Source organism: Prionailurus bengalensis, chromosome E1, assembly GCF_016509475.1.
Source record: "Prionailurus bengalensis isolate Pbe53 chromosome E1, Fcat_Pben_1.1_paternal_pri, whole genome shotgun sequence".
In the NCBI taxonomy this organism is placed as follows: domain Eukaryota; kingdom Metazoa; phylum Chordata; class Mammalia; order Carnivora; family Felidae; genus Prionailurus; species Prionailurus bengalensis.
Window position 1 is genome coordinate 41,504,738 of NC_057347.1, and position 19,135 is coordinate 41,523,872.

General features: G+C 45.4%; 1 protein-coding gene across 1 annotated transcript in view; it reads left to right on the forward strand.

Annotated features, from left to right (window-relative positions):
- Positions 1 to 12,393: 12,393 nt before the first annotated feature.
- DHX8 (DEAH-box helicase 8) overlaps positions 12,394 to 19,135 on the forward strand; it is a 32,891-nt gene continuing 26,149 nt past the window's right edge. The window contains exon 1 of the mRNA XM_043584618.1: positions 12,394 to 14,249. Within this exon, the coding sequence (XP_043440553.1) occupies positions 14,102 to 14,249 (148 nt within the window). The 5' untranslated portion in view covers positions 12,394 to 14,101. The remainder of the gene's footprint in view (positions 14,250 to 19,135) is intronic.

The window sequence follows — 19,135 nt, forward strand, 5'->3', positions numbered from 1 at the left end:
AGTTTGTGGATTCAGGCCCCCGCATCAGGCTCTGCGCTGACAGTGCGTAGCCTGCTTGGGATTCTCTCTCTCTCTCTCTCTCTCTCTCTCTCCCTCTCTGTGCCCCTCCCCTGCTCGCTCGCTCTGCTCTCTCTCTCAAATAAATAAACTTAAAAAGAAAAAACTAAAAGTAAACCCTGATTTAATGGCTGTGTGAAGCCACAGTTAGCACACTGCGGCAAAATGCACATAAAATTTACCATGTTAACCATTTTCAAGTGTAGAGTTCAGTGGCATTGAGTCCATTCATTGTGCAACCACTACCATCCGTCCACAAAACTCTTTCATCTTGCAAAACTGAAACTCTCCACCCATTAAACAATAACTCCCCATCCTGCCCTCACCCTTTCTTTTGACAGTATGTTTTAAGATGGTGGAAGGAGCATTAACCACGTGGATTTGTCCCCCTTAACTGACCCAGGTCTCTGCTTATCACTGTTTCTAGGAAGAAATGATTGTACGACCACATGAATCACTCACCTATAATGGGGTCAAATGATTGAACCTTTTCCTTTTACAGCTGTGGGCAGGGAAGGGACCTTGGAGTCACAACTCACGGAGGCCTATCAAGTTCAATGGCAAGCTCACTGAGCAATTGATGGTCCAGACAATGGTCACGCAGGACAGATGCTGGGCTGACATCATTCTGATGAAAGATCAAGTAGATGTAATTCTAATAAAAGATCAGGTAGATGAAACAGAATTAAAAAAAATAGTTAAATTACTTGTCCTTTCTTAGTTCCCTTGTTTCTTGTGCTTCTTTCTAGATTAGATACGTATGAAAACCTATGATTCTAAGGGTGTTTATATCCATCTGTACTATCTATTCTTTTTTTTTTTTTAATTTTTTTTTTTAACGTTTATTTATTTATTTTTGAGACAGAGGGAGACAGAGCATGAACGGGGGAGGGTCAGAGAGAGAGGGAGACACAGAATCTGAAACAGGCTCCAGGCTCTGAGCAGTCAGCACAGAGCCCGACGCGGGGCTCGAACTCACATACTGCAAGATCGTGACCTGAGCCGAAGTCGGACACGTAACCGACTGAGCCACCCAGGCGCCCCAAGTACTATCTATTCTTTAAGAAAGAAAAAAAATGATGGCACCACACCACTCTGCCAGTTCACAGCCGCTCACCATACAGTCGTGCTGCAATTCATTTAACCGTTTCCCTGCTGATGGGCCCTAGAGTTATTTGTAGTTTTTCACTTTTTTTATTTATTTTTTTATTTTTTAAGGGAGCGTGCGAGTGGGGGAAGGGCAGAGGGAGAGCGAGAAAGAGAATCTTAAGCAGGCTCCATGCCCTAAGCAGGTTCCATGCCCCGTGCAGAGCCCCAGGTGGGGCTCAATCTCACTGCCATGAGATCATGGCCTGAGTCGAACGAACGCTTAACCGAATGAGCCACCCTGGTGCCCCAGGTTTTCAGTGTTGTAAGCAGTGGGGCAATGAACATCTTTGTTCTTTTGGACGTGTAGTCTTACATGCTGCTGTGCGCATGTCCGTAGGATACATTCCTAGAAACAAGATTTAAAAATTAGATGGATATCGCCAAGTATGGAAACATACAAATTTTAAGACAACCGCTAACCTCTTGAGAAGCTTACTCAGGGCCTGGTGACTCTAAACATGAGAGATCCTCATGCAATAATTCAGTTAGGACCATCCAGCTGATGGAGGTGCCATGTGGTCCCGGCACCTGCATAATTTCAGACTGGAGGACTCCTAGCACTGGGGAGGTTCACGTTCATTGTAAACGGTCGATGCGGCCTGATTAAGTCAGTCTCTTGGTGACGTGGGTGTACTCACTCATAAATTCTTTGGATACTGCTCGCCAACCTAGGTGGACCAGTGCAACTTACGATCTCCTTCCTCCACTGGAGGTTTGAGGTGGTTGACCAAAGTGTAGCTGCGCTGCTAAAGCCCGTATCGTGCACTGCTCAGTTGCTTTGCTGCATTGCTGGCTTGAATTACCAAATTCCCAGAGCCACCCTGAGACCCGGGATAAATCTGCATGCTCATTATCTCCAAAGCTTGGGGGGATGCCAGGTTGATTGTGGCTGACCCCAAAAAGTCTGCCCTAAGGAGCAAATCCTCTTCTGCTGGGACTTATTCTATTTATTTCCTCAGGATTGGGTCTGCTTGGAATCTAGCCAGGAACTCCCATTGTCCAAGACAGATTTGAGTTGGAGATTCACACCCAGCTGATTCTGCCTGCCCAGGGAACAGAAGCATCTGTCAGGTACGGGGAGGGCGGGGGAGTCAGTGACAGATGGCTCCCAGGGGGTACAGGAGGAGCTTCTGTAACTTCACCAGGGGGAGATTCCCCAAGTGACAGCAACGCCTTCAGCCCCATTTAAATTTTGATCTAATTTCTGCACGTGATTTCTGCACCGATATTCTTCTGGTGACAAGGGAATAAAGCAATGACAGGCCTCAATCATCTTCATGTGCTCGGCAGGAGAGATCACATTTTCTGCCACTGGGATTGCCTGCTATAGAGGGTGGGGTTTTCACCTCCCTTTTACAGAACTTGGGCCATGGAACGTCCTTTCTGCCTCCTTGAATTAGCTTCACATGCCATTGAGAGTAGCAAAAAGGAATTGGGACTGTATGTTTGATCCATAAATCACTCATTAGCTCCATGCAGTAATCACTTTTTTTTTTTCTTGAGCATTTTTGTGCTGGAACCCTAGGTTTCAGAGAGTGCTTGCTTGAGAAGCAAGACCTCTCAATGCTAGAAGGCATAACAATATCTGCAGCCAGGCAGCATTTATTCAAAGAACTTTCTGCAGGGCTGGCAAACCTGAGACACAGTAAAGCGCACTGCCTCTCTCGTGCAGTGGAGAATTAAGCTCTCTGAACTTGCAGTACATGAATTCACGAAGGGGTTAGAAATGCTCACTTCCTCTTTAGTCAAGGGCAGAGAGAGGCAGTTGCCTCGCTCTGCCCTTGAGTAGCTGTGTCACATTGGACAAGTCACATCATGTCCTCGCGCCACATTTTTCATTCATCAGATGGTTACTGAATGTCAGTAGTGCAGGAAATGAATGGATGAGTTTACTGAGCACCTACTATGCTCCTGACACTGCGGTAGGTATCTTTTTAGTCTCCTTCTCCGTAAAGCGTAGGTTAATACCGCACCTGCTTTCTATCCCTCTTGAGTTGCCATAGGACCCAAACCAAGATAATGCATGAGAAAGAACTTCGTAAAGCAGCAAGGCATATAACCACATAGAGGCCTATTATCTTTGCCTTTAATTCAGATTTTTCTACTTCTTCTATTTTCCCTTCCTATTCTTCCAAGGCTGTCTGGGTGTGGCTTCATAGGGCTGATTATTCACCATGTTCCTCAAGTCCCACGCAGAAACATAGCTAGGAGTGTAACATTCCCTTCCAAGCCCATGCCCTTAGGTGCACGTGTCATTTCTAAATGTACAACATCAGTGGGAACATCAGCTTCCCACACGCTGTGGGGGATTGAAGCTGAATATATGTGTGGATCAAGTGAAGTTGATGGGCTGGGTTTGGTGCCTTTGTACTGCTCATTCCCACATTGCCAGGGACAAGATCTGAGCAGCCAGGTGAAGTTGATCTACTGTAGCAAACAGAGCATGGGCTCAGGAGTCAGCTCCCCGAACTGGCCTCTTTACTTGCTAGTTACCAGTTGCATAAAAGCGACTTGACTCAGCTTAGGCAGAAAGGGGGATTTAGTGGAAGGTTCCGAGAACATCTAGAATCAGGGATAACTGAAGTCAGGGACTTAAATGCCTCCAGGACACTCTCTCCCCTGGAATTTTTTTTCTCTCTCTCATGCGTTTGGCTTTATTCTTTCAATTTGGCTTTCTCTCCAGAGAGGGCATCAAGGTTTTTGGTAGTTCTTGTGTCTCATGGATCCTAACGTTACCACTAGAGAAGGCTTGGTCTCTTTCCTCAATTCCATTTTCAAATATCCTAGAAAAGAAGTTGGACTGCCTGGTGTGGGTCAGGTGTCTGGTCCTAGACCAATCAAATGTGGCAAGGTTGGGGAGGGAGTGTGTCATGCAGCGGAGACGAAACCATTTCCAGAGATCTGGGAAACTCACAGTGAGCCTGGCGGAGAACCCACTGATACAGGCACTTCACCTCTGAGACTCAGTTTCTCATTTGTAATATGAGACTAATAACACCATCCAAAGCCATAGTGAGGTATACAGCCCTCACATTTGGACACTTCCGTCTTGTACTGACACCTAGCAAGACCTGGGGACTGAAAAATAATGAGACAAGTCAGAAAATCTTTAACGTATTAATACAAAGAAACTTGGTGACATGCAATATTTACTTTCACATACCAAAAGTATGCAAGGTAGTTACTTTTACTTCTGCCCAATGCGGGGCTTGAACTCAAGACCCTGAGTTCAAGACCTGAGCTGAGATTAAGAGTCAGACACTCAAGCGACTGAGCCACCCAGGTGCCCCAAAGCAGTTACTTTTAAACAAATTATTTCCTGGGCAAGACCTAAATTTTGGAATTCCGTGTCTCATTAAACAACAATAATTCCATGTCTCATTAAACAACAAACAAAGCCCTGGGTGGCTTTGTTGATTAAGCATCCAACGTCGGTTCAGGTCATGATCTCACGGTTCGCGGGTTCAAGCCCTGCATTGGCTTCTGTGCTGACAGCTCAGAGCCTGGAGCCTGCTTCAGATTCTGTGTCTCCCTCTCTGCCCCTCCCTTGCTCATGCTCTGTCTCTCTCTCTCCCCAAAATAAATAAATAAAATTAAAAAAAAGAAAACAATATTTTTAAAAATGGTAAATGTGACTCTGTGAGTATTAAAAAAATGCAAACTGATATGAAGTCTATTATTACAGAATGGACAGAGAGATAAAAAGCTTTGGTATACGCATAAATGAACATAATTGAATGTGAAATCTTTCTGTTTTATGTAAACCAGGTTGAAGACAAAGAAAGGGGGCACCTGAGTGACCCAGTTGGTTAAGTGCCCGACTTCGGCTTTGGTCATGATCTCGCGGTCTGTGAGTTCAAGCCTCGGTTGGGCTCTGTGCTGACAGCTTGGAGCTTGGAGCCTGCTTCGGATTCTGTGTCTCGCTCGCTCTGCTGTCAGCACGGAGCCTGCTTGAGACCTTCTGTCCCCCTTTCTTTCTGCTCCTTCCCTCCTTGCTTTCTCTCTCTCTCAAAAATTAATGAACATTAAAAAAGAAATAAAACGAATACAGGAATGATAATTATAAGAAATTTATAGAAAATTATAAGAAATATTTTTTAATGAATCAGAAATGTAAAATTATAATAAACAAATATATCAATGGTATGTATTATTATATATGTAATTTGCAATATACAAGAGTATGAATACCAGTCTTTCTTTTATATTCATAGAAATAGTTAGAAGATACCCAGAGAGCGTATTTCCTTGTGCTCTGGAGGAAGAAAGGTCTCTTTGTGAACCAGAGTGATAATAGCACGAACACTCTCTCCTAAGTGGCCAAGGGGATAGTTTCTTGATCACAAACTCAGCTGGAATTTACACATAGCTGTGAATGACTAGTCCAGGCCAAGGCAACTGGGGCCAATGGCTTTTAGAAAGAGTTGGAGGATATAGTTCAAGGCTTAAACCAGCTGTGCTCAGATCTGCTTCTGAAAAGCAGTGAAAATTGGAGGCCCCATCATTTGAGGGCTAGCCAAATGGCCCTGCTGCCTGTCTCCCCACTTTCCTGTATTTTGTGGTTCCTACTTACCTCCTAGGGTTGTGATGATCACAAATAGAGCATTTAGCCACATGCCTAAGTGGATACTCAATGAATACTGATTCTTTCTTTTTTTTCTATAGGTCAAAAATCTTAAAAAAAAAAAAAAATCACGGGCACATAAAAAGGGCTGGCTACAGACATTCGATTGTAAAGGCAGGCCATATGGCTCAAATATTGACTATGGTACCCTCTGATTTGCTTAACATTGGCCCAGAGGATCCCACGATGATCCTTAATTTCAAAAATGTCTCAGTATTCTAAATACTTACTGGCCCACAATGAGTTAGGCAGGCTAGAGCATGCTTGGGTGAAGATTTACATCTAGCCCATGAAAATACATAAAATGCTTGTATTATATCTTATAGTACACAGATGCACGAATATAATTATAGTGCACGGTATGCCAAAGGCTCAAAATAGCAGAACCCTTGTTTAATTGTAGTTTAGAATTTCTCAAATCACAACCTTGTCCTAAGGAGTCTGTGTCCTCATGGCATTGTCAGCCCCACACAAAAAAGCAGGAAATCATCTATCATTGGAACGTGAAATCTCCCTCATATAGGAAAACATTTCTAACTAGATGTGTGGCTTTGGGCAAGCCACTTGATCTCTTCAACTTGAGAAACATTTTTGTGCCTACCACGTGCAAGGCTCTGGGATGGACTTCTGTGGGATGACTCAGATATGCCTCTAGGATTTGGAGCCTGAGTGATTTGGAGACTGGAATGCTTTTTAAGCAGCAAAATAGGAAGGAAGCTGGAAAATAGCAGGAAGAGTTAGTGGGGGGGAAAAGCGTGACACTTTTGGTTTTAGACATATGAAGTTAAAGGTCCTAGGTGGAGGATCCAGCCGCAGCTTCCAATAGGAAACCGAAATGTGGACTCGGAGCTTGGGAGAATTGTAGCGGCTGGAGACAGAGATCTGAGAGTTGCTCGAAGTGATAGTTGAACTTGACTGAATCTATATTGATTCGGTTGTAGGTTCAGCTGATACAGTAGTGATGCCCAAATAATAGTAGCTTAAACCAAACAGAAGTGTATCTTTTTTTTTTTTAAGATTTTATTTTTAAGTAGTCTCTATGCCCAACGTGGGGCTCACACTTACAATCCCGAGATGAAGAGTTGCATGCTCTAGTGACCGAGCTAGCCAGTGTCCCCTAGAAGCATATTTCTTTCTCTGTCACATAAGAGTTCAGGACTGAGCAGTCTAGGTCTGGTATGGTGGCTCTGGGAGGTCAGAGACTTAGGCTCTTTCTGTCTTTTTGCTTCAACAACCCCAGGATGGTGACCTTGTTCATAGGGTCCAAGATGGCTCAACACGACCACACGCGCACTTACAGCCAGTGGGAAGGGGGGGGAAGTGGGAAAAAGACATGACCCGAAAGTATGATAGGACCAGAACCCCAGTCTTTAGCTAGACATGGCTGCCACAATAAAAGTCACATTTCTTGTGTCCCTTGTAGATAATTGGTTAAGGGGAGGTGAGCAAAAGACATGTGAGCAACTTCTAGGTCCACTCTGTAAACATGTTTTGAATATCTATACGTCTTTGCACACTGAGTCAGAGAGGGCAGTGTTGAGAAAGTCAAATTAAGGAGAGTCTTCTTAAGGAGGGTTTTTTCAATGCTACAGACAGGTCAAGGAGGGTGGGAACTGAAGACATTCTTTAGTGGCCCTCAACCAGTCTGATTTTGCTCTCCAGAGGATATTTGGCAATCTCTGGAGACATTTTTGACACCTGTGACAACTAGGGGGAGGGGATGCTGTTGGCATCTAGTAGTTAGAGGCCAGGGATGTTACTAAACAGCCTACAATGGGCAGGAAACCCCCCAGCAACAAAGAATGATCCTGGCCCCAAGTGTCTATAGGGCTGACAAGAGAAACCTCGCATTAGGGGATTAAGACAGCAATTCTCAAACTTTGCTACACAGTAGATGCATCCGGGAGCTTTTCAAAATCCTGATGCCCGGGTCACACTCAGACCAATTAAGTCAGTACCTCAGAGCGAGTTTGATTACATTGTTTTTCAAATCCCTTCCAACTCTAACACTTCATGAGTAATATGAATGATTGAATACCTCATTTACATCCAAATTTCCAAGTAGCTGACAGTGTGACTCCAATCAATCTCTGTTATCTGGGAAGCCCCATTAGATCCATGTCCGTGGGGGTAAGACAGAATGGGGATTTCTGCATGTGCTCAGTGGTGAGGATGATCAATCCATTTTGGATCCCTACGTCTTTCACACATTTTCATATAACTTCTATGGGCTGGGTTGGGGAAGTTAGGGAAGATCAGACTCTTTCTGGGTCACGTAAAGGCAAATATATGATTAAGAAGAAAAAATATCTTTGCCCCACACATACCCACGTGATAGAGGTTGATCCTTACTTCCCCTCTCTTGGCCAATTTGCTACAAAAGAGGGTAAAGTAGCTTGTCCTGGAAAGAAATGACTTGGAAAGGTAGCACCACAGGCTGGTGTTCACGACAGGACTAGGGGCACTGTGGAGGGGCGACGGAGATGCTCGGTAGGACCTGCGATCCTTATTGAACCGGGCAGGGGACCCCGGGCGACTCTGCCTCCTTCTGCTGAGCCCTGAACGCAGGAGCTTGGCTCCCTAATTGCCCCATATGCTGGTTTTATTTGGTGGCTCAGCTGGGTGGAGTGAACTCTAGGAAGAGATGCATTCATTTTTAGTTACCTCACCAGATTGCTAATTTTCACTCTGGCGGCATAAATCACCATAATTGCTGTGAACCCCAAGTGGGTAGGCAGCTATTCTGGCACAGGGCAGCAGCTATTGCTACCGCCAAAGCTCTTCGACGGGAGGCTTGGGGCCCGGAGAGGCTGGGGAAGGAGTCTGGCATGGCTTGCTCTGCTGGGCATTCCAGATTCTGGATGGAGGCCCTGCTGGGAACTCACCCTCCTTCACTTGGGGGAAGAACTGGAGTTTCCAGAGGAGCAGTTTCTTTTGAGTTAGTGGCAAGAGTCTGCAGATTAACCCAGATCTTTGGTCCCGGACTAACTGGACAGCCGTTTACATGCTTGGCTTGCAAAGAGAATGTCAGCCCCTCTTTATTTTGGTCTCCTCCCATTAATGCACTGCTTGGTTGGGCTTGTTTTTTGCATCTCTTCTGAGGAAAGCCTTAAAAGTTCCTAAAGAACAGCCTCAAACATGGGCGCCTGGGTGGCTCAGTCGGTTAAGCGGCCAACTTCGGCTCAGTCGGTTAAGCGGCCAACTTCGTGGGTTGAAGCCCTGGGCCCGGCTCTGTGCTGACAGCCCAGAGCCTGGAGCCTGTTTCAGATTCTGTGTCTCCCTCTCTCTCTGCCCCTCCCCTGTTCACGCTCTGTCTCTGTCTCAAGAATAAATAAACGTTAAAAACGACCAAAAAAAGAATGACCTCAAACAGAAACCAGAGGCTGCAAATATCACTCGAGAAAAAATAAGCCTAATGTAACATGTCACTTTGTTGCCCATACTTATCATAGTGACAGGTAAAAATTTCTGTTTGAAGAAAACCAACCTAGGGGTGCCTGGCTGGCTCGGTGGAAGATCATGTGATTCTTGATCTTGGGGTCATGAGTTCAAGCCCTGCACGGGGTATAAGAAATAACTAAAAAAAAAAAAAAAAAGACACTTAAAAAAATAAAGAAAACCAATCTAAATTAAATTTAAGAAGCAGGGTCACTTAAAGGATGATTAATTCATAAATAAATATGTGAAAATTCCTTATCATTCTCACAGAAGGTGAGGAGGTGGAGATGAGAGAATAATCTTTTGTTTTTCGTTTTTCACCAAGTTCAAATTGTAAGGGTGTCTGGATGTCTGATTTTTTTTTTCTTTTTTCGTGATATTTTAAAGATAGGCCTTAAAGTGAGGAATGAGGAAATTTGTGATGAAAAAGAAAGAGCCACTTTTTCTTTTTAATGTTTATTTATTTTTGAGAGAGCGACAGAGTGCGAGCAGGGGAGGGGCAGAGAGAGAGGGAGACACAGAATCTGCAGCAGACTCCAGGCTCTGAGCTGTCAGTACAGAGCTGGATGTGGGGCTTGAACTTGTGAACCACGAGAGCTGAACCTGAGCCAAAGTTGGATGCTTAATTGATTGAGCCACCCAGGCGCCTCAAGAAAGAGCCTCTTGAGGAATATTTTTTGCCTAATACCATGAAGTTTTGGAGAATTGCAGCCAAAGTATCCATTATTACTGATGGTATTTGATGGCCTAACAAGAGAGGGAATTTTAGGTCAGGGATATTTGGGGCAAAATTGAGGCTGTGCCTGGGCATAAAAAGATAAGGCTGACAAATAATGGGTTGCAGCAGGAGAAACTGCCCTGTGAAATGGCCCTGACCCTGGGCTGCCCCTTCTCCTCCCCCAGCTGCCCCCAGATGACAGGGAGCAGACCTGCTTTGTTGTTTGTCTTCCAATCACCTGCCCTCGTGTTTAGGCAGCAGAGAGCAGCTGTTATAAACACAGCTCTGCCACCAGCCCCGAGTGCAGCATTTAGAGGATTCTAGTCCTTCCTTGATCGTTTCCCACCACCTTCCAGATCCCTAAGGGTCCTTTCCAGAACCTACCACAGTGCCCAGGCACAAAGTAGAGGTTTAACATGTGTTTGGATGAATTGATTCAAATTTGGAGAAGAATTTGGAGGAAGAGGCAAAGGGGTGTTTCAGGACTTCACTCGCTCTGGGGTCCCGTCCCTATCAGGGAGGGCCTCAAATGCAGGGGCTCAGGCCATGTTTGTCAATATCTTTGGGTTGCCTCAGGGCCCCAGTGGAGCAGTGAGGGAGGCGCCATTTTTTCTGAAGTTCCTCTGCATTAATAACAGTAACAACTGAGTGGCAGTTCTATGCTTAGAAGCAAATCATTCTGATTTTGCCTTCCAGAGCAGAGGTGTTTCTCCTGAGACCTGAGTTTTACCCCAGCAGAACAAGCTAGGCTGTGTTGGTTGTAGCAATACCATTTTGTTTTGGTGACAGGAAGTCCTGTGATTTTTCTCACCAACTTCCCTAAGGATGCCACCTTTCAGCTACACACACTTAGATGATTTCTGCCTTCCCCCATCCAATCTAGGGTTGCTAAGAGGTTCAGCACCTTCTGCTCTGCTTTCTACCTTCCCCAACTTCTTAGCTAAATGCCAGGAGCTGTGACTAGTTTCTGGGACAGAGCAGAAATAATGTGGGAATTGCGATTAGGGCCAAACACGTATATCAGTCTAGGAACAGACGTAAATGCAAAGTCCTTGTTACTACAAAGAGGGTGGTAGGAAATCATTTCTTACCCATCGTGGGTGGTGGTGAAGGTGGTGACCAAGCATGCTAAACACAGGCTATTTATTTTAATATATATATATATATTTTTGGTGAAGGTAAATTATTTACAGGGAACTGTCAATGGCTGTGTTAAGAGGGTCACAAGGAAGGCATCCAAGGAAAGCAATATAATAATAATGGGGGATTAATTGTATTGATGTAATATTAAAAATATCTTTTAATATTAATAAAAACATTAATTAAATATATTAAGAACCAAAGGACAATTAGAATGCATTCGCTGTTGGACTGCATTTGATTCAGTGTCTCTTCAGAGAAGGAGGATTCCATGTGCATCTGTGTTTGGCTGTCAGGTTCCATTATCTATGCTTTTCTTTCTTTTCCTTTGGCTTCAAAAAAATTCCTTGGTGCTACAGGAAATATGTGTATTGCATAACAAACTTGCACTCCTGAAACATACCTATGTAAATAAAATTTAGTAAGTTTTCCTGTTCGTATTTACTGTTGAGATGTATGTTCAATAACTCCCAAATAATTCTAAAAGTTTCTACAGTATTTTACTGCTCCTACTATTACCCATTGTGGTTCTATAGCCCTTTTCCCCACAGAGATTTTAAGACAAAACAGACTCTATGTCCAACCCCCCCTCCCCGCCTTCCAGTTAAATATTGGAGAAAAGCAGAATATAAATATAACATTTTTATTTATTTTGTAATGTTTATTTCTTTTTGAGAGAGAGAGAAAGACACAGCATGAGTGGGGGAGGGGCAGAGAGCAGGCTCTGAGCCGTCAGCACAGAGCCCGCCGCAGGGCTGGAACTCACAGACCGCGAGATCACGACCTGAGCCAAAGTCGGGCACTTAACCGACTGAGCCACCCAGGGGCCCCATAAATATAACATTTTTAAAAGCCAAGAAGCATAGAGAAAGGAAGTCCAATGGAGTGAGTCTCTAATATCCTAATTCCAAGCTGGCAAGTTGAGCACGTTGAAGGATTTTCCTTTCCATTCATGGGGAAAAGGAATCAGTGCAGTACTGATTCCTTAGGGACCTGGAAGCCTGGAGCTCTTGCAGTCAGCGAGAACTACTGCTCTGTGGTTTGCTCTGCCATTTTTTTTTTTTTTTAATTTTTTAAATGTTTATTTTTGGGACAGAGAGAGACAGAGCATGAACGGGGGAGGGGCAGAGAGAGAGGGAGACACAGAATCGGAAACAGGCTCCAGGCTCCGAGCCATCAGCCCAGAGCCCGACGCGGGGCTCGAACTCACGGACCGCGAGATCGTGACCTGGCCGATGTCGGACGCTTAACCGACTGCGCCACCCAGGCGCCCCATGCTCTGCCATTTCTAAGCCCATGCTGAGATGTTGGAGGGACACAGTCCAAAGGTGCAGCAGGGTAATGTAGCCTGAAGCTGAAAGCAAAAGGGTCCGATTTCCTCCCTTTTACTTGATCGGAGGGTCATTCACTTCGGGGTGCCTTCATTTCCTTATTCATCACACAGAGCAGTGTGGTGTGGAAAAATCCTTAACGGTTAACGTTAACCGACTGAGCACCCAAAATTATTTTTATTTTAGACACAGAGAGATTGTGAGTGGGGGAGAGGAGCAGAGGGAGAGAGAGAGAAAATCTTAAGCAGGCTCCATATTGAGCATAAGCCCAACTCGGGGGCTCCATCCCACGACCCTGGGATCATGACCTGAGCCAAAATCAAGAATTGGACACTTGGGGCACCTGGATGGCTCAGTCAGTTAAGTGTCCTACTCTTTAAAATTTTTTTTTTTTTAATGTTTATATTTCAGAGAGAGAGAGACAGAGTATGAGCAGGGCAGGGGCAGAGAGAGAGAGGGAGACACAGAATCTGAAGCAGGCTCCAGGATCTGAGCTGTCAGCACAGAACCCGATGCGGGGCGCCAACTCAGGAACCGCGAGATCATGCCCTGAACTGAAGTCAGACGCTTAACCGACTGAACCACGCAGGCGCCCCAAATGTCCCACTCTTGATTTCAGCTCAGGTCACGATCTCATGGTTTATGGGTTCAAGCCTCACATTGGGCTCTGTGCTGACAATGCAGAGCCTGCCTGGGATTCTCTCTCTCCTTCTGTCTGCCCCTCCCCAACTCACAGGCTCTCTCTCTCTCTCAAAAATAAATAAACTTAAAAAAAAAAAAAAGAGTTGGACACTTAACTGACTGAGCCACCAAGGTTACCCCCCCAGAAGGGGTTTTCACAAGAGAGGAGCCAGGTGGCTCCCTGGGGTCTCAGATTGAGGGGATCTGTAGTTGACAGATGAATTTTACAGTAGCCATTGTCTCTCTCAGCTTTGGGATTATAGTAACCGCCATTTGTAGTGTGTTTACTGTGCATTAGGTTCCTTGCACAATTGTCTTATTTCGTTACCACCTAAGCCCAGTTAGAACATTATCCCGGTTTATAGATGAGAAAACAGGCTCCACAGATTAATTTGCCCAATGTCATTTAGCTAGATAACAGAAGTGTTGTTTCCTCATCCGTAAAATGAATTAATAACAGAAGTAGACTATCACCTACAGAATCGCTCGAGATAGTTATGAGCCACGAAAAGGCAAAGCCCTGGTAATACAGGGAACCTCTGTAAACCGAGTTTTGCCTTTTCCAAACTTGAATTTGGGTTCCTTTTTCAAAGCGCAGGCGCAGACGCGCGTGAGGCGCGGGGATCATGACCTCCCCGGCGCCCCTTGCGCAGGCCACGGTCGCCCTCTGCCGACGGTGGGTGGGAGAGCTCTCAGAGTGAATGTTTCCGGGCCTGAGAACCGACCAAGAAGCTGGATGGCCTGTAGAGGGCGCGGCCGGCGCCCAGAGTAACCCACTTGGCCGTCCCTTCCTTAAGCACTTCCTGTCTGATCTCTATGATTCTCTGTTGCGTCATGGGAAGTTCCGGTAGTTTTCAACGTACTGTAAACAACAGGGACGTGCGCCGACCCGGAAGTGAAAACTGGAGCAGGCCCGGAGCAGTTCAGAAGGCCGGGTAAAGCGGGGTGCGGGCAGCTGTAGCCATGGCCGTGGCCGTGGCCCTGGCGGGGGCTGTGACCGGAACAGAGCTAGGCCCCGCGGAAGAACTCGCCAAACTCGAGTATCTGTCTTTAGTGTCGAAAGTTTGCACCGAGCTGGACAATCACTTGGGGATCAACGACAAGGACCTGGGTAAGCTCGGGGAGGCCCCTGCGGCCTCTGGGCTTAGGGTCGAGGGAAGCGAAAGAGAAATGGGGTTGATAGGCTGAGTATTGTGTCCGTATGAGTCTCTTTTTCTCTGTCGCAGACACTCGGTCCTGCGGTACCTTCGGCCCGGGGTCCCCGTTTGAGAACTCTCCAGGCCGAGCTGTTTAGAAACCATTGCCCAGAGCTGTCAGTGAAACGCAGAGTGGCTATCGCTCCTGCTTCCTGTTTTTATTTTCCTCAGGTCCCAGTTAATTAAACAGCGTTAATAATAACAGCAGCAGCAGCCGCATCATGATGATGATAATGGCCGAGATTTATTGGCATGCCAGATGTTATGCACGGTGTTTTACTTATGTTATCTTACTTGGTCTTGTCACGACCCTATGAGATGTATTATCTGTTTTTCGATTAAGAAAACAAGGCACTGATTAATTAAGTAATCCCCCTCGATATCACATATCAAATGTGAGCCTGATCTGGAACCCAGGTCTTTTGAGGTCTGCCTTTAACAGTTCTCAACCATTTATTAGGCGTTTTGGGACAGACGGTACAGGTGGAGAACCCCAACCGAGGAACGGAAAAAGGCTAAGGGCCTAGAGCTAAGGCCACAGAAAAATGGAGTCCTTATGAAGGCAAAGGGATGGATGGAGTCAAGAGCATGAGTGGAGGAATTGACCTTTGATAGGTGGAGGGATGCCTGATCCATTAAAGTTTTTTTTTTTTTTAATTATTTAAATTTATTTTTGAGAGAGAGTGTGCGCAAGTGGGGGAGGGGCAGAGAGAGAGAGAAGGACAGAATCTGAAGCAGGCTCCAGGCTCTGAGCTGTCAGCCCAGAGCCGGATGTGGGGCTTGAACCCACGAAGTGTGAGATGATGACCTGAGCCGAAGTCGAAAGCTTAACTGACTGAGCCACCCCAGGTGCCCCTAAAGTCTTATTTAAATAATCCCTGTACGCAATGTGGGGCTGGAACTCATGACCCTGAGATCAAAAGTTGGATGCTTTTCTGACTGAGCCAGCCAGGCGGCCCATTTGATAGCCAGATGGCCCATTTCCTTAATAGGAAGGAGAACAGAGAATGTGGTTATAGATATGGACAGGTTTAGGGGTTGGTGGTAGGAAGATGAGACATCTATTTGATTGTTCTGCTTTCTAAATGAAGATGAAGTTAAGTCACCAGCTGGAGAGATGGACGGGAAAGGGCATGTGACAGAAGGGGTCCGGGGAATTAGATTGTGTGACCTTGAGTAAGATACCCAATTTCTCTGAAGCCCTTTTCATCATCTATGAAATGGGGATGATAGTTGCTTTTCCCAGGGTGACCATGTAGCACCTAGGAAGATGCCCTGCCGCCAGTGTATTTTAGTTCACTTTTTTCTTGCTTCCCAGTCAAGATGTGCCTGTCCTGTATCATTTTCTCTCGTTCTCTTTCTCTTTTAGATGGTAATGAGCAACACTCCTGTAGTTTACTATCTGGGTAATATGTTCTTTCATTCAGCAAATACTTACTGAGCCAGTGTTAAATTGTTTCGATGTTACCCTCATTATGTACAAAAGTAAAGTGAGGTGTAAACTCCATGATTTTCTAGCCTGTATATAACTGAAGACCCCATTTAATTTGCAAGTAAGCCACAAATACGCTTTTTCTGTTTCTAATTCCAACACCATTTATTCACATGTTTTTTTATTTAAAAGATTTTACTTTATTTTTTTTAGATTATTTATTTTGAGAGAGCGGGGGCTCACGTGTGTCGGAGAGGGGCAGAGAGAGAGAGGGAGAGAGAATCCCAAGCAGGCTCCACACTGTCAGTGCAGAGCCCGACGCGGGGCTTGAATCCATGGACTGGGAGATCATGAGCTGAGCTGAAATCAAGAGTCTGACGCTTAGCTGACTGAGCCACTCAGATGTCCTGAGATTTTTTTTTTTTTTTTTAAGTAATCTCTACACCCAACATGGGGCTTGAACTCATAACCCAGAGATCCAGAGTCGTATGCTCCACCCACTGAACCAACCAGGCATACCTACCCCCCCCCCCCCCAATTTATGATGTGTGTTTTTTCCAGTACCACTAAGCAATTCTGTGACACCAGATCGGTGTCACTGAACTCAATGCTGACACTATCTGGAGATAGCATCAGATCCCACCGGTTAAGGGCTCAGGCCTGTAAGACTGACTCACCTTAAACTTCAGTTGCCATTCACAGTCCAGGTGGTCACCTGTGCTGAGCCAGTGGCTGTAGATCAGAGGTTCCAAGGACTCCCCTCCTTGGATTTGATTAATTTGCTAGAGCAGCTCCCAGAACTTAGAAACATTTTACTTGCTAGATTACTGGTTTATTAGAGAAGGAGATAACCCAGGGACAGCCAGACGGAAGAGATGGGTAGGACAAGGTATGTGGGAAAGGTTGAGGAGCTTCCATGCTGAGTGCCCCACTGCCTCAGGTCTCCACTTGTTCACCTACCCAGAAGCTCTCCAAACCCAGTCCTTTTGCGTGTTTGTGGAGGCTCCATTATAGGAGGCATAATCGATTAAATCATTGGCCATTGGTAAGTCAACTCGATTTCCAGCCCCTCTCCCCTCTCTGGCGGTCAATGGTGGGGCTAAAAGTCCCAGCCTGTAATCGCATGGTTGGTTTCCCTGGCAACCAGCTCCCAAATGACATTACCTAGGGGTTTTACTAAAGTCATCTTCTTAATGTAACAAAAGATGTTTTTCACTCTACACTTCCTGAAATTCCAAGGCTTTTGGGAATGCTGTGCCTGGTAAGGGGATGAAGACCAAATATGAATATGAATATGAATATGAATATGAATAAATATAAATAAGCATAAATATATACACACACATATATGTATTTAATGTTTATTTATTTATTTTGAGAGCGCGAGTGAGCAGGGGGAGGGACAGAGGGGGGGATGCAGAGAGAGAATTCCAAGCAGGCTCCCCACTGCAGAGCCAGATGTGGGTTTGACCCCACGAACCTGTGAGATCATGACCTGAGCCTAAAGCAAGAGTCAGACACTCAACCAACTGAGACACCCAGGTGCTCCAATGGACTTGTTTTTAACCACTAATTCATTTTTGGTAGCTCGGTTAATTTAATGTGCCTCCATATAATCCTGAAAATTAACAAAAAACGAAAACAACCGCCCTAATGACAGCTGCAATGTGAATATGCTGCTGATTGCTTTGAAATAGACTCTTGAACATTGCATGTCTAGCACCATATGACTGACTTCTCCCTCCACATTTCTCTACCGAATGTGGGCTTTGAAGTCAGATTGCCTGGGTTCCAGTCCTGGCTCCACCATTTATTATTGGGTAGGTCAGCATCTCAAACCCTTAGCCTCCTCGTCTGTAAAATAGGGCCAGTAATGGTACCTACCAATGAGGGTTATGAGGATCATGGGGATTGCTCATGTGAAGCACTTAGCATAGTGCCTGGCATGTAGCAGGTGGTCAAAAGTCTTAACCACTGGCATTGCTGATACTAACTTGTTATGCGTAGGCTATGTTCATGTAGCCTGAAGGCATTTAGCTTTTGCTTAATGTCCTCAAAAAAGTAAAGACGGGCGCCTGGGTGGCTCAGTCGGTTAAGCGTCCGACTTCGGCTCAGGTCATGATCTCGCAGTTTGAGAGTTCGAGCCCTGCGTCAGGCTCTGTGCTGACAGCTCAGAGCCTGGAGCCTGCTTCCGATTCTGTGTCTCCCTCTCTCTCTGCCCCTCCCCTGCTCACACTCTGTCTCTCTCTGTCTTTCAATAATAGATAAACGTTAAAAAAAAAAAAAAGTAAAGACAAATGCCAGCATGGAAGTGGTATGGTAGCACTAGTTTATGTTAGTTATCCATGTTATTATTGTTATTTTTAGGTTTAAAATCCAGATGAAATCATTAACATTTTCTTGTGGGGCTCACAGTGTGAGGCTTATTATCTCAGCCCCTAATAAAATGCGCTTTTCGGGGCGCCTGGGTGGCGCAGTCGGTTAAGCGTCCGACTTCAGCCAGGTCACGATCTCGCGGTCTGTGAGTTCGAGCCCCGCGTCAGGCTCTGGGCTGATGGCTCAGAGCCTGGAGCCTGCTTCCGATTCTGTGTCTCCCTCTCTCTCTGCCCCTCCCCCGTTCATGCTCTCTCTCTCTCTGTCCCAAAAATAAATAAAAGTTGAAAAAAAAATTAAAAAAAATAAAATAAAATGCGCTTTTCTCCTGAAAGTCTCTTAATTAATAAGTAGCTCTAATATTAGAGATTTCAGGGGCGCCTGGGTGGCTCAGTCAGTTAAGCATCCGACTTCCGCTCAGGTCATGATCTCACGGTCCGTGAGTTCAAGCCCCGCATTGGGCTCTGTGCTGACAGCTCAGAGCCTGGAGCCTGCTTCAGATGCTGTGTCTCCCTCTCTCTCTGTTCCTTCCCCGCTCACACTCTGTCTCTGTCTCTCTCAAAAAATAAACATAAAAAAAAAAAAAAAAGAAATTCAAACACTGGGCAGGTTTGTAGTGAAAAATTTGGGAAGCAAGTAAGTCTTTTATCAACTTGGAGATTGGACCATCCAGCAGCTGCCTGGCTCTCATATGTGGATTGAGTCTGACCTTGCAGAAACTGTAGAATGCATCCTACTGTGGGCTTTCATCAGGAGGGTGAGGGTGGGCTCTTGCTTTTGGACATTGTTACTTCTGGAGTCTGTATGACAACAGGTCACAGCTAGTAGTCTCATGAGAAGAGTAGGAGGTCATCTGGGACAGTGAGGTGTGCCATTTTGTAGGAATATCTTGTTTTCGTTTCTAAAAATTAACTAGAACATACACGGATTATCTTGGTACTCTAAATTCTCTTTCTTTACCCTCACTGGATAGTACTCTTTGGTTTCTATGACTGT